The sequence below is a fragment of the Rhineura floridana genome, chromosome 7, assembly GCF_030035675.1.
Source record: "Rhineura floridana isolate rRhiFlo1 chromosome 7, rRhiFlo1.hap2, whole genome shotgun sequence".
In the NCBI taxonomy this organism is placed as follows: Eukaryota; Metazoa; Chordata; class Lepidosauria; order Squamata; family Rhineuridae; genus Rhineura; species Rhineura floridana.
This window is the reverse complement of record NC_084486.1, coordinates 133241969-133256885: the sequence shown is the minus strand read 5'-3', so window position 1 is coordinate 133256885 and position 14917 is coordinate 133241969. Positions and strand designations below refer to the sequence as shown.

The following is a 14917-nucleotide window of genomic DNA, read 5'->3' as shown; positions in this document are numbered from 1 at the left end:
CTTGTGCAATCATGCTTAGCATAGGCAAAACTGACCGGGGGCGGGGGAGGAGAGGATTGGAAGGAGATAGGGAGGGTCAAAGGAATGGGGAGGGAAGGGGCAAGAGGGAAGGAGAAGGAGGCAAGGCGAGTTTGATCATTTGCATATTTTTTGAGTTCAATGGGATTTATTTCTGTGCAATCTTGTTTAGGAGAGGTGAAACTGACCTGGGGGAGGAGCACGGAGGGGAGATTGGGTGGATGGGCACTGGGCAGAGGGGAAGTCCTTTTCCTTTCCAAAAGGAAAACATTGTGAACAGTATCATTGCTTTTCAGCGTTTCCCCCATCTTTTTATTCTAAAGTAGGCACATGTAGTCTCCTACCCAAATTTAAACCAAAGCTGTCCCTGGTCACATCCACACCACACCTTTATTTCACTTTAGATAGCCATGGCTTCTCCCAAAGAATCCTGGGAAGTATAGTTAGTAAAGGGTGCTGAGAGTTGCTAGGAGACGCCCTGTTCCCCTCACAGACCTTTAATCAGACTGGCCACTGGAGTGCTGACTGTTCAACCACTCTGGCCACTGGAGCGCTGTCAGGGGAATAGGGGTCTCCTCTCAGCACCTTTCACAAACTATACTTCCCAGGATTCTTTGGGGGAAGCCATGATCGTCTCAAGTGAGATAAAGGTCTGGTTAAATTTTTTAAAATTAATTAAAAATCACCCGGACATTTTTTTTTAACTTTTAAACTGCAGAAGATGAAGGTCAGTGTATGGGGCAAGATCAGTAACAGGATTACAGGTACTCAGTGAACACAGCTGATTTTTAATTAATTTCAACAAATTATGAGAACTCTTGACAGAAAAAAATCTGGGTTTTATTTCTCTCTTTTTAGACTTTGCACTCTCGATTCTGTCTGTTTTGTATATTGCCATGAAAATTTACAGGATTGTTAAGCAAGCATTAATGAGTTCAGGACTGTAAGTTTTGTAAGGTTTTGTTTTGAAATGCACTTATGGGGAGCATCAGAATGGCATGGGGGTATTTTCAATTTAACATTGTGGAATGTGAAAAATCCACACTGGCTATAGTATACAGCCACTCTTGTGGCTGTATAATAAGAATGTTTTAAATAATTCATTTTGGGGATAGGTTCAAGATGCGTTTTGAAAGCTATTATACATACGTTGGATAAGTGGGGAGAGGAAATCTGTCTGATAGATATAATACGATTATACTTAAGCAATGTGCTCAGTTAGGGAAATTAGCTGAGGAACAGCACAAGTGACAATTCAACTGCTACATCAGCATTACAAAGACATGTCATCAGCAGAGCAAAGCTTCATGTGGTTTCAGTGACCTGTGAAGCATGTCAACTCTTCACATGGTTGAAAAAAGCTACGTTTCAGTTGTGGCACTGATGGACAACTATGCTATACAGCACAACTGGAGTTTTCAATGCAGCAATTTCATTTTTGTTCTTACAGCAATATAGATTGAAGTTGCTATCCCTCCCCCTACCAGTGAAACAATACATACAAAGCACCCAGTTGTCTCTGGACCAAAAGCAACTACTTGATCCGCTGACACAAATTATCTCTGTCCTCCATCCCCCTTAAGAATCTGCTTCTTACCCACATAGGTACTGCTGCTGTTAACACTTATATCTAGCTTTACATTAGTATACTTTGCATATGGATGAAAGTCTGAGGGAGAGGAAACTAAGGAATCTGGATAATGTACAGCCGGACAATTAATCTGCAAAAAAGTGAAAAGGGCTCTGTCAAGAATAGCTAACTTTGAGTTAAAGTTGATCAAGCTAAAATGGTTCAACCAGAGGGAATTCTGTGAGCTTCGTTGATCCCTGGGATACTCTGCTGGAGAAGTCCAAGGCTTTAGTGCCAGACAGGCAATTTGCTAATTGCAAGAAGATACAACTGAACCTTATCTGCTATCTCTTATCTGCTTCCTGAGATCAAAGTCAGAGAGAGTGGGTATTGCAGATCAGGACCGCTGGGTGGGACTGTCTAGCCCCCCTTATCTTCAAAGGAGGTGATCACGGAAGGGGCGCCTAGGATGGCTAACTGGTCCCCTCCCTGTTGCCAGCTAAACCCCATAAAAATGAAGGGTGATCCTTCAGTTACTTGTTCCCGTTCCCTATTTCAATCTACCTTGACTTACCGGGTAAGCCATTGGGGAACCAGGCATTCAACTTGAAGTAAGTGTAGCTAGGCTAGATCAGGTTTGTTGTATTCCCTTTGTCTGCTTGAATCTCTCACTATTGTTATGCCAATGTATCTCTTGTTAGCCCAGTTGAGGGCAATTAGCTTTAAAGGAACCAGATGCTGCTCTCTTTTTGTAGGTACCTTTCTTTTAAATAAACTACCCTTTTATTAATGGTGTGCATTGCTTGGAACTTATGATTCTAAAATCTAGTCCTTCATCACTGGTCGCTACTGACTACCGTTGGTTAATGTGGGTTAATGTTCTGGAGGAGGAGTAACAGTAGGTCTGCTCTAGGATCTCAGTTAGTGCTCTGAGGTCCCCTTTCTCAGAGTAGAGAGCTAATAAAGGGGCGGTGGCAGTTCTACCATAAAACTAATCGTGGAAGAGGGAGAGTTTGCCTGGGAAGCAGTGGCCCAAGGGAATTGGGACTGTTCTCAGAAGCAAAGAACCCCCTTGGGGTGCTGAGGTCAAGGGACCCCAGGGGGACAATCTTTGACAGGCTCAGCTTGGAAAAGAATCTGAGCGGCACAGAACTGGACTGCTTGCAAAACAGCAAGGGGCAAGTCCATAGCATAGTAAAGACAAGGTTCTAAAATAGAAGCTGCAAAGCAAGGTAACTGAAGGGCTGAAAAGCCAGGAACAAAAGTAGAATAGAATAATCACTGGGCACAACAAGTGCCAAAAGCCCAGTAACAGCGCTGTTACACCAGCACTGGTCTAACCACAAAAGTTGGAAGTAACAAGGAAACTGAAAGGCACTCCTCAAGCCAGGGCTGTGGAGTCGAAGTCGTGAGCCATTTTGGGTGGAGTCGGAGTCGATAGAAATGTACCTACTCCGGCTTCAAAATAAATTTTGACTGACAAATTTTTTAAAATATAAATTCAAAATGTCAAAGAAGCTTCCCATGAAGTCAGCTGTAGTTGAGCATTTCACTATAACTCAAGATGGAAAACATTTTGTGTGTCAGTGTATGACACAGGACCCAGATGAAGACAAATGCTGTGATGCCAAGATCAGCGCATATTCAGGCAATGATAAAAATGCTCTTATGAGAGCTTTCAATTTAAAAAGACATTTACAGCCCTTTCCAGGGCTGTGGAGTTGGAAGCAATTTTGGGTGGAGTCGGAGTAGGACAGTAGAAATATAGAGGAGTCGAAGGTTTGGCATACCGACTCCACAGCCCTGCCTCAAGCCCTCCTCTTTTCAACAGCTTCTTGGTAGAGCTTTACAAAAGGGCCATAGCTCAGGCAGTCAACTGAACTCTCCAGTTACAATGTTGTAATTTGCCCTAGGTGTGCACCTTGGTGATTCAAGCAAGGAGGCATGAGAGTGCATGAGTCATTTCTGAGCTGCTGGTTTAACTCCCTGGAGGTAAAGAATGAGGGTATTTTCAGAGAGTTGTTTATTGTGGAACTAGTACTGCTTATGAACAAATCTTTTTCACAGCACCCATTTGACATTGTCAAAATGCCAGCCTGTTTTGTTTTTTAAATTTAATTCTAACATGAAAAATGAAATACGTAAAAATAGCATGTTATACATCCAGTCACAGCTGATGTGCAAGCTCATTAACTTTTTTTGGTGGGCTGTTTGTCACATGTGTGGTGACATTTTGGTGGATGGCCTCTATTGCCACATCCCTACTCCCATTTGCTCCTCACCTGGTCACAAGCAAAGCACTGTGTTTCAGGTAGCTCAAACTGTGTGAGTGAGTGTGCCTATTTCCATCAATTGCCACATGCTGAAAGCACAAACGAATTTCTGGTGCGGAAGTACTGTTCTCTCAAGATCGCCATTGAGTGGATGTGAGGGATTACCTGGGAGACTAATTGTAATACATACATCAAGCTTTCTTCTTCTTTTTTTAATATGGAGGTATTGTGCAAAACTCTTGCACAAGCCTTATACAAGTCAGGCAAGTATCACTCTTGCACAAGACCTTAGGATTAAAAAGAAAAAGAAAGCAAATAAATCGAAATGGATACTGCTCCCCCCCCCAAAAAACCCCCCCTACAAGTCTCCATTTTGTTCATTGTGAAATATAACTAAGTCTGGTGCTGTTTGCACTTATGAACTTCTGGGGCATGTTTCTTTTAAACAAAGGTGTTCACACATAGGTATCGAAATACCTTCATATACATCCAGAATGAAAAAGGTAATGAAGGGCAAGGGAGGAGTGACTGAGGGGAGAGTCAGAAAAACAGCCCAGACACCTTCTGTCAAGTTCATCCCACTGGTATGAACAGCAAAGCAGTGGAACAGCAATGAATATCCATGACTGAAAAACCAGGAATTTGGGGAAGCTAGCATGCCAAACACACACATAGCAAAATCAGATCTTTACGATCCATGTGTGATATAAGGCCTCTAACTGGAAGCATCCTGAGTGAGATTCCAGGAAGCACCACATTTTGTACCTGGAACAACAGAATCTGGGCCTTCTGGAAGAGTGGTTATCAGATGAGATACCTGGCCTGAGTCAGACAGATGTCAAGCAGCACCAGGGGGTAGGAAACACTGGGACCTTCTCAGTTACCTTCAGTGGTATCCAATGAGGTTTTGGGGCAAAGACTTGATTCTTTGTTTTCCAAACAAAAGTTGTAGTAACAGCAACAGCAGTTAATACAAAACAACAAAAAGTGGAATCTCCTGCAGAAGAAGTGGCCCATCATACCAATGCTCAGTTCTAGATTGGTCTAGAGCAAAGATGGAGTGCAGCTAGCCCTCCAGATGGTTTTGGATTACAAATTCCATAATCCCTGACCATTGGCCATGCTGGCTGGGACTGATGGAAACTAGACTCCAACACCATCTGCAGGGACACAGATTCCACATCCTTGCTCTACAATCACTTTTTAAGAGATGCATTTTATACATTACTAAACTCTAGAGTATTTACTTATCTTTATGCAAAATATGGAATACACCTCTAAATTTTTAGCTGCCTATAAAACAATTAAAATAAACTTCAAGCTGTGCATCCACTGATTACATTTATTGACAGAAGGATGTTACCTGGGATGCATGAATGAGTGCGGCTGATTAATAGAATCTGCTTCTTGCTTTATAACTGGATACCACTGCTGAAATTCTAGGTTATACTGAGAATCGGCCTGAGGGGGGAAAAGATTATCATTTATGTTTTATGATACACCATTCTAGTCACAACACACATGTTCTGAAAGAACTATATTATAATCTCTCTTAAATGTCATTAAATTTCACAGGAGAAATTAAAAGACAATGAAACAGTAGCAGTATCAGAAAAGCAACATTACCTGAGTTTTGCCCACTCCAAATATAGATGAAATGACGAATAGCTTTCTTGAAGATTATTCATCCTCCAGCTTTTTTACTACAATAAATTTACTATGCCATACATAGGATGCTTCCCTGGAAGGAGTTTCCACATTGGGAGGAGAATGCGGGAAAGCCCTTCATGAGTGACCAGAAATAATCTTGTGCTTCTTTTGAACAAAGTGTATGTTTCAGAAATATTTATATATTGCATTAACAGCAGCATGTGGGATCTTACATTCAAGGTTGTTAACACCATTTTCACAATGTTATATATCAGTATGAAACCTTCATAACGGATAAGGATGAACAAGGAACTAGGGATTTTCATGACTGATTACAGAGCACAGAATAGGTATCTTATTATTATAGCTTAAAAGAATCTTGAGAATTTCAACTTTCATTTCTGAAGATTCAGCAAGTATCTGAAGAAACATGTCAATTTTTTTTATTAAAACCCATCAAGGGAGGAAACTAACAAGACTCCCCCCGCCCGGCAAAGGGACACCCATGAAAGAATAACTGTAAAAAACCTCACATCAGAAAGCCTAGTGGTTTCAGGCTCTTAATATTATCAGAAAGCAAATTTGTGATAGTTATAGAAAAAATCATGAGAATGAGCTGGCAGGAATCTAGACTCTTGCATGCAAACTTTTTCTGCAAAATCGATATGGCTTTGCCACTTTAAAATGTGTTTCTCCTATATACTATGAACATATTTCTTCTGTGGGGAAAGTGTTGTATTGGAATTAATTGGGCCACTTCAAATGGGACAGAAAACCTAAATGGAAACTTCCCATTGTGTGTGACAATTGCCAAGAGTGAGAATTTCAGAGCTATAGAATTAATTCAGCATGTTTAACCTAACAAAACATAAATCCAACTTGTTTAAAAACACTTCTGAGAAGACCTGATAGCTGCCATGTGTTTTGGCTACTCATTACTTGATTATGTTTTATGTTCACCACACAATTCAGTTATATTGTGAAATTGTAAAGCAACCTGGTTCCAAGAGCCAGCCTTGCAATGAGCATTCATAGTGAAACTGAGAAGGAAACAGAGAAGAGAAACAGAATTGTAGGGCTGGAATATGTCTGTGCTTAGTTGAGAAATTCTGAATCTTCAACACAGGGATCCTCCCCAAACCAAAACAAATTTGTTTCAGCTTATCAAAGTGCTTGCAACTATAGCTGGATCTTTTTATTATTATTATTGCACTGTTTGTATATGTGCTAAACCATGAAGAGCCACTTCAGATACTTTAAATGAAGGAAACAAAATAGTGGTTTTATAAGACACATGGAGTAACATATAAGAAGTGTATGTGCACCAGAGGAACTACAAAGAGCTGAAGTTCCTCACCATAAATACATGGCTTCAAAAACATTTATTTCTCCCTAATTGTGACACATTTCCCTTGAAGACCAAGGAGGACATAACACTGGAGGCATTCAAGAGGCAACTGAACAGCCATCTGTCAGGAATGCTTTGATTTGGATTCCTGCATTGAGCAGGGGGTTGGACTTGATGGCCTTATAGGTCCCTTCCAACTCTACTATTCTATGATTCTATGATCTATCATGAGGTTACCAAAACTGATGACATCTCAATTCCAAATGGGAGGCCAGCACTTTAAGGTACCAGCTTGCACTGCAGCTTGGTTACTGTACATAATTGTCTTTTCAACTTTCCCCAAATCAAAATTAGTTTAAAGCTGTGCTGGCACATGCAAGCAATCTATGAGGACCATATCAAAATTCACTACACATTCATATGAATGGACTATAAATTTCAACAGCACCATCTAAAAACAGAAAAGAATAAAAGGCAAGTCCTGAATCTCCCCTGCCCTCCTGACACATTGTTACGCAGCACTGCATCACTTCACCCATTCTTGCATTTTCAGCAATTACATTTGCTGTTGTGTGGGTGTGTTTGTGTATGTGTGTGCGGGGGGGGGGGGGGTTCAGCTAGTTAGGTGCAGTTCATAATAGCAGAAAGGCATTCCTCTATCCCTTCCTCCACCCCCTGCTTTTCTCTTCAGATGTGAAGATCCCCAAAATCACTGTGCATCTTAACTATTTTTTGCTACTTTGCGTTTCACATCTCAGAAGTGTTAGAAGCACTGCTGAAGCAGCAGAGTGTTTCTTCAATGTATGTTAATGCTGGATAAAGGGGATGCTCCTATTCACATGCACATATTTTCCTTATAAAAGCTTTAAGGGGTATTTTACATTCTGTTAGGATAAAGGATACAAGGTGAGTATTCACAGTGCTAATGAAGCTTGAACTAGAAAGGTTAGCTCAGCAGGACAGGACAAATTTGAAATCAGTTCTATAATTTTTACTCAGATTCACAATTACTCCTGGGAAAATGCACTTGTCTTGCATTTTATAGGTAGGGAACAACTTGCCCAAGCCCAATGGCAGCATGCCCTCTAGAAAAAGAAGAGGAAATCACCCCAAGTCAGGCCAACTTTCTATCGTCTCTCTATAGAGAATTCTTTCCTCCCACTATAGACAAAAAAAGGAGTTGGAAAGATGTTCAGAAAGGAGTTCACAGTACATAATAACGATCAGCATGGTCTCTCCTGTTTTTTCATGGGAATGTTTAGTTGCTCAACGACAAGCATGCTAATGCCCCACCTCCAATCTTAAGAGGAAAAAGAAAGGTAGGTAAACAAGTGTGAGCTCTGAAGCGATCTGTGTTGAGTGCACAATCCCAACAGACCCTTAGCTCTACACAACTTCAGATTTTTAGGTGAACACCCATTACCAAACAAGTACCATTCCACACATAAGATGAAATGTGAATATAATTCCCTGAAACTATAATTGAATATTCCATCCATGAGGCAACACAGGCTTATTAGGCATGAGGGGGTCTCATCTTAGCACATCAACAAAAACGTAGTCTCTATAACAGTGTTTTTGTCCTTATCTAAATTCCCCCCTCTCACAAATCACTCATTAAAACTTATATTGTATAGGCTCTTGAAAAGGTCATCTGTATTTATACAGCAATATGTAAAAGCAGCACAATATTTTGGAAATACATAGCCCTTCATTAGCCATATTGCAAGACTGCAACAAAATGATAATGGGGTTGTTTATAAGCCTTAGAACACAATGTATCTATCATTTTCTTGAAGGCAAGCCAAAATATTATTTATTGGTCTACACACTTATGGGAGCTACATTACCTTAAGCAAGTACAGTACTGTTGCTGAATAAATAGCAAGACAGTTGCTATCTCATTAATGAGTATATAAACCTGATAAAGCTGGGACATTTACAGTTTCAGCTGCCCTAACAAGTTTAGTTTCTTCCTGGACTTGCTTACCTAAAACTAAACAAGAAAGCTCCCAATCACTAATATGTGGCTGGATGGGAAGAAATAAGCTGAAGCCGAACCTTGACAAAACCGAGGTACTGTTCGTGGGAGACAAGGGAAGATTGGGGGATTTGGAGCTGGTGCTCAATGGGGTACAATTGCCCCTGAGAGACCAGGTCCGCAGCCTGGGGGTCATTCTTGACTCCCAACTGTCCATGGAAGCTCAGGTCTCAGCTGTAAGCCAGGCGGCGCTGTATCAATTCCATCTGATACGGAGGCTGCGCCCCACCTTCCCAATCATCTGCTCCCATCAGTGGTACATGCCCTGGTCTCCTCTTGCCTAGACTATTGTAATGCACTCTACATGGGGCTACCCTTGAAAACGGTCCGGAAGTTGCAACTGGTACAGAATGTAGCAGTGCGCCTGATTAAAGGCAGCCGCCACCGAGATCATATCACTCCAGTGCTAAAAGAGTTGCACTGGTTACCAATACAAGGTGTTGGTTTTGACCTTTAAATCCCTACAAGGTTTCGGCCCAATCTATCTGAAGGAGCGCCTCCAGCATCATCAGCGATGCCGCCCAACAAGATCAGCCTCAAAACACCTTCTCTCCATCCCACCAGTTAAAACAGCCAGACTGGTGAGGACTAGGGAGAGGGCTTTTTCAATTGAGGCCCCCACCTTGTGGAACTCCCTCCCAAATGATCTCTGTCATGCCCCTTCTATGATGAGTTTCCACCGAGCCTTGAAGACCTGGCTCTTTAGGCAGACTTTTGGGGTGGGCTAGGTTTTACTATTATTGCTTCAGATTTTTAACGTTTAATGTATTTGTATGTTTTATTTTGTACGTTGCCCAGAGTGGCTGGACAACCAGCCAGATGGGCGACTAATAAATTTAATAATAAATAAATAAATAATAAATAAATACACTAATCTAGAGCTTATTATGGTCAGTCACAGAGGAAGGCAATGGTAAACCCCCTCTGAATACCGCTTACCATAAAAACCCTATTCATAGGGTCGCTGTAAGTCGGAATCACCTTGAAGGCCGTCCATTTTCATGGTCAGTCAATGGGCAATCCACCTGTGAGACGCCACCTCTGGGCATGACGTCACATGAACTCTACTTGTTACTGCTTTATTTTTACTTGTGCTCCACTCCTCCCAATGGGCAGACAGCATAAGGAAGACGAAGAAGAGAAGCTAGCCTATGTCTAAATGGCTTGATTTGTATAATCCAGGAACAGAAGTTGATCCACCAAAAGACTACTTTTTTTCTATTTATTATTACAATTGGAAAAGCAGTAAATGGAAAGGGTGGTTGTTCTCCCACAACTGAACTTTCTCTCTAGAAAATCTGGTCTTTTAAATGAAAAAAATTGGATACTGGTGGATTAGCACTTCTTCATTTGTTGCCAATTAAGCTTTTGCCAGTTATGAATTCTAAGTTTCCATATCCCACCTACCCATCAAGCATAGCAGGGGGGCAGGGAAGATGGATGCTTCTTTCATTTTGGAGTTTTCCTTTGGCACATTACATGAACATTTGAAATTTACAGATATGGGAAGTTCAATGTATGTGCAACCACAACAACTATAGATAAAACCTATCAGTAAGCAATTGCTCATGAAGGAGTTGAGTTACAACTTGCTACTACCCTTATAAACACACACACAAAAATTCCACGTCTTAATGCCAGCTATCCACAACTCGAATGGCAAAAGGTACTTGTGGAAAAGCAATGTAAAGAGAATTCAGGGAGATAAGCATGGAGCTTAATTGGCTACAAATATGCCCAAAATGCATCTTGGAATCAACGCATCACACTTTATGGATGAGGCTTGCTGCCTTCATTGAGTCAAGCTACACTGACTACATGAACATATGCAACCCTGGGCTCCTTTGGAAGAAGCGTAGGATTTAAAACAAAGATATTAAGCTATCTCATACCAAATCAAACTATTGACTCTCTGCAGGGCTTTCCCCAGCCTGCTATCCAAAACTCTTTATTTATTATTAAATTTATATCCCACCCTTCCTCAAAAAGGAACCCAGGATGGCAAACAAGTGATAAAACTGGAGATTCCATAGACTGATCTTAAGCCTTCTTCATGCAAAACCTTGTCCTCTACCACTACACTAAATAGTCAGATTTTGCAGTTACTGATACAATCACCAAATATAAGAAACTTACAGGAGTTTCTCTCCCATATTTGCCCATCCTCTTATCTACACTGGTGTTTTTTTTTTTAATCCCATTGCTATTTCTGGTTTGCTCTCAATTTGTGACAACCACCACTCATCTAGAAGCACTAACTATCTGCTCTCCAGGCTCCTTCCAGGTACCACAGGCTCTGACTGGAAAAGGGTATGGAGATAATTACAAGAACACCCACCTATAAAAAGTAATATGCCAAGACACTGGCTTCAGGCACACAATGCAATTCAGTGTTCCTGATTTTTTTTATCAAAGGTAAAGATTGAAAAATGAAAGCTGAAATTCTCAGGATTCTAACCATCACAGTTGCCCTACAAAGCTTTCAGGTGGTCCAGCAACAGTGCATCTGAAATAACTGATTTGAAGAGAAATAGTAAATATAAAAACAGAGAAAGTGAGATTCTAAAGGCTTTTTGAAATGGGTGCCAATCTATTGTACCAAATTCTTACATCATGGCCTCTTTCCATAGCGAAAATCACCCAAACATCTATTACACACAAGCAGTTTGTAGTAATAAAAACTTGAAAACAAACATACCAAAGAAAACTTTCTTACATGTGGACAAGTGGGTCAGATCTTATAAAACCTTGGGGAACATTAAGAGACAAGTGCACAATGGCTTGCATCCTGTCTGCAAAGCCCCTTGAAATGGGGCTTTCTTCCTCCCTTCCCACTTTTAACTCCCTACCTCCAAAAAGCTATACCTCCTGAACAGCGTGTGATGCAGCATGGAAAGCTGCAGCAGAAAGAGAAAATAGGTGAAAATCATGGATACCCACTGCTTACATGTGAATGAAAGTGCATTCAAGTCATGCAACAGAACACTTGGATCAAAGCTTTTAGCCCAGGTAAACTGGCAGCTTTCTCTTATTTGAGTATCAACAAAACCACAAAACAAAACATTATTATAGAGTTCCAAGCTTAGATGATGGAAGGCATTTGTGTGTTTGTACATTTGTAGTTTCTTTGAAGTGCTATGCAGGCAGTGTATAGTATGGACTCCCAAAGGCTACGTACAGAACTAGAGTTGTGATGACACAGAAAAAAATCTTTTCTGTTTTTCTCTGGGTCTTCACATCTCCATAAATCAAAAGAAAAAAACATTTGTCTAATTAGAGGGCAGACTTTGGGGCTTTTAATATTAGGAATTATACTAATCTGTTATGAAAAAGATAATTGTAGATATTTAGTCAACACTCTATGCTCCAACAGCATAATATATGAAAGGTACCACATAAATCTCTGAGGGTCTCTTGATCGCTGGGTTGTTCTGATACTCTTTTAAAACAAAGCTGAATGTCTCCATGTTTTCTTTAGCCATACCTTACCTGTGGAACTTTCCCTTACCTGATATTCTGATGACTCTCAGACATCAGTTTAAGTGCTTCAAGATTTTACCCCCTCTGAGCCATTCCTCATTTTTTGCTTCTTTCCTTTTTCATTCTCTCTCCCTTATATTTTGTATAGAGTGGAGAGTGTTGCATGGCTGTATTTCTCAATGCGTAGTGACAAGCTATTCATAAGTGTTTAAATACTATTGTATATGAAGTAAAACCAAATAGGCATGCTTTTTTTTTTTTACAAACAAAAAGTCTGTTTATCAATGTTAATTGATTCCCCTTGCTTGTAAATTGGTTAGGAAGCAAGACATAAAACTCCAAACTTGTTAGCTTAGCTTATACCCCTGTGTTTTAAACACTAAAGTATTATTTGCTTGGTGTCCGCCATGATACCACTTTCTGGTAACAACTGAAGTTTTTCAAAAGATGAAACACGTTTAAAATATTTTAAATGCAGTGTTTAACATTAATTGAATCCAAATATTTTACAACCATAAAGACACTTACTTTAGACTGGATTATTTTCTGATTTTTTATGCTAAATTTTTCTTTCATTTCTTCCAAAAGATGCTTCAAATCTCTCTCTTCTGGCATTCCTAAATATTTTTGGTTAATATGGAGATAGCAATGCCATTTGGCTGATTCAAAGCCCCAATGACAGGTCCTCTTGTCAGGAGATCGATGAGAATGCATCACAAATGTCTGGGGTGAAAACATCACATAGCACTCTGAACACTGGATGCATGGAGAATCTGGCTGAATATAAAACTGTGGAGCAAATAAACCCTGGCACTTTCCCAAACATTCATGCTCTACTTCAAAGGCACTGCCAGTCTCTTTCAGTTGGGCCAGTGAACTTTTAGCATGAAGCAGACTGCCATTTTGAGGAAATGTGCGAGGACGCAGCAGAGCATTGCATAGTCTTTGAGCATCAGTCAGTGTGATCAGCCCACAAGATGGAGCATTGAATGGAAGGATTCCCAAAACCTTTAAGATATGAAGCTGGTCTGAAGTACACCTAGAGCAATAGATGTAAAGTTCATCACACACTGTGTTAATCTGCTGCAGAGAAAAATCACGGAGCACAGAATTCAAGACTTGAGGCAGGCAAAGTCTCTTTTCCCCTCCAACTTTAAAACAAGATATAGATTCTCCTTCCAATAAAGTCTGTGTCAGCTCTGTAGAGCTGTCTGAAGGAACAAGCAGCGGACCAGGAAGGATTTGGGGTGATGGGAGAGGTACAAAGACAGAAGACGTACTTTCTTGGGAATGGCGAGCAGAAAATGCTGCTGGTCCACCCAGTGAACTCTGGCTACTTAAGTGGAACTGCGCCAGTGTATGTTTCAGTCCAGGATTTAAGTTCAAAGGCTCAGATGCTACAGCAGTGTTTGGTTTTGCATCTTCCTCTCTGTCCTCCATAAAGTTTTCTTCACATTCATCCAAATGTTCCTTCTTTATTCTTGACAACTTGTTTACCACAGTTTGTACTTTATCTTTTACATGCACTTCAGTCATTGCTTTTTTTGCTGGAGGACTGTCATCTTCTTGTGCTACAGTCCCCATTTGCTTTGACTGATGACCTAGGGGAAAATTTATCTGTGGAGCTTCCATAGCTAAATTTTAAATAGGTGAATCTTAAATTTGACCACAGGTAGCTCTTTGAAATCTCAAATTCTGGTTATTGCATAACCATTATGGCTGCTTTCATTGAAAAAAATTAATAAGACACCAAACTGGTACATTTAACCCTTTGCATTTACAATCATAACCTTTAAAGCTAAGGAATTACCTAAAAACATCTGCCATTTAAAAATACTTCTTTTTTTTCAAATTGACTAAATATAAAACGTACAGTTCAGTGCACATACAAAATGCTTTTGCTCAAACCCTTAAGTCACTGGTCTTGAAAATGATCCAATGATTTAATCCAATAGAAAACTGTGATTTAGTACAAAGTTTAGCTTTGAAGAAGATTTCCATTTTTACTGACATACGGAGTCTTCCCATGTTCTTCCATCAGAACATAAAAGCACACAAGTGGTGAAGTTCTCACAGCCTGAAATGCGGATTTCAAACTTACACTTCTAGAAATTACAGGGACTGGAACTTTATGATGTGGAATCTTGTTATTCCCAAATATCACAGACAAAGTTCTGGATTCACAGTTCAGCACAGTTTTCCAGCTCCAGTAGCACTGATGTTAATTCATCAATATACCCTTGATTGGAAATTGATCCAAGAATGCTGGTTGTTAACTCTATGTATTAGGATGATCATTGTGAAACCCAATGTTCCAACCACAAGATTTAATAATAAAAATAGGTTTCCAGCCATCAGCAAAATAAATGTCTTCGGCTAATAATATACATATTTGTCGATCCTTTAACAAAATCTGAATGGGGGCAGAAAAACAGACAAGTATTTTACAGTCATAAGTGTACTGAAGCTACCAAACCATTTCAAATTAAACTCAAATGTTCTAAATATAGATGTTGTCATACTGTACCCAGAGAGTA

At 40.1% G+C, this 14917-nt stretch overlaps 2 protein-coding genes across 5 annotated transcripts in view; both read right to left on the bottom strand.

Annotated features, from left to right (window-relative positions):
• The window catches only part of SKIL (SKI like proto-oncogene), a 40841-nt gene that overhangs the window by 21935 nt on the left and 3989 nt on the right, over positions 1-14917 (bottom strand). For all 4 annotated transcript variants that reach the window (XM_061637304.1, XM_061637303.1, XM_061637305.1 and 1 more), the window contains 2 exons: positions 12909-14793; positions 5225-5322 (listed from right to left, as the gene is read on the bottom strand). In XM_061637304.1, coding sequence (XP_061493288.1) covers positions 5225-5322; positions 12909-14012 — 1202 coding nt within the window. In that variant the 5' untranslated portion in view covers positions 14013-14793. The remainder of the gene's footprint in view (positions 1-5224; positions 5323-12908; positions 14794-14917) is intronic.
• CLDN11 (claudin 11) overlaps positions 1-14917 on the bottom strand; it is a 72558-nt gene that overhangs the window by 53666 nt on the left and 3975 nt on the right. The gene's annotated exons all lie outside the window — the stretch shown is intronic.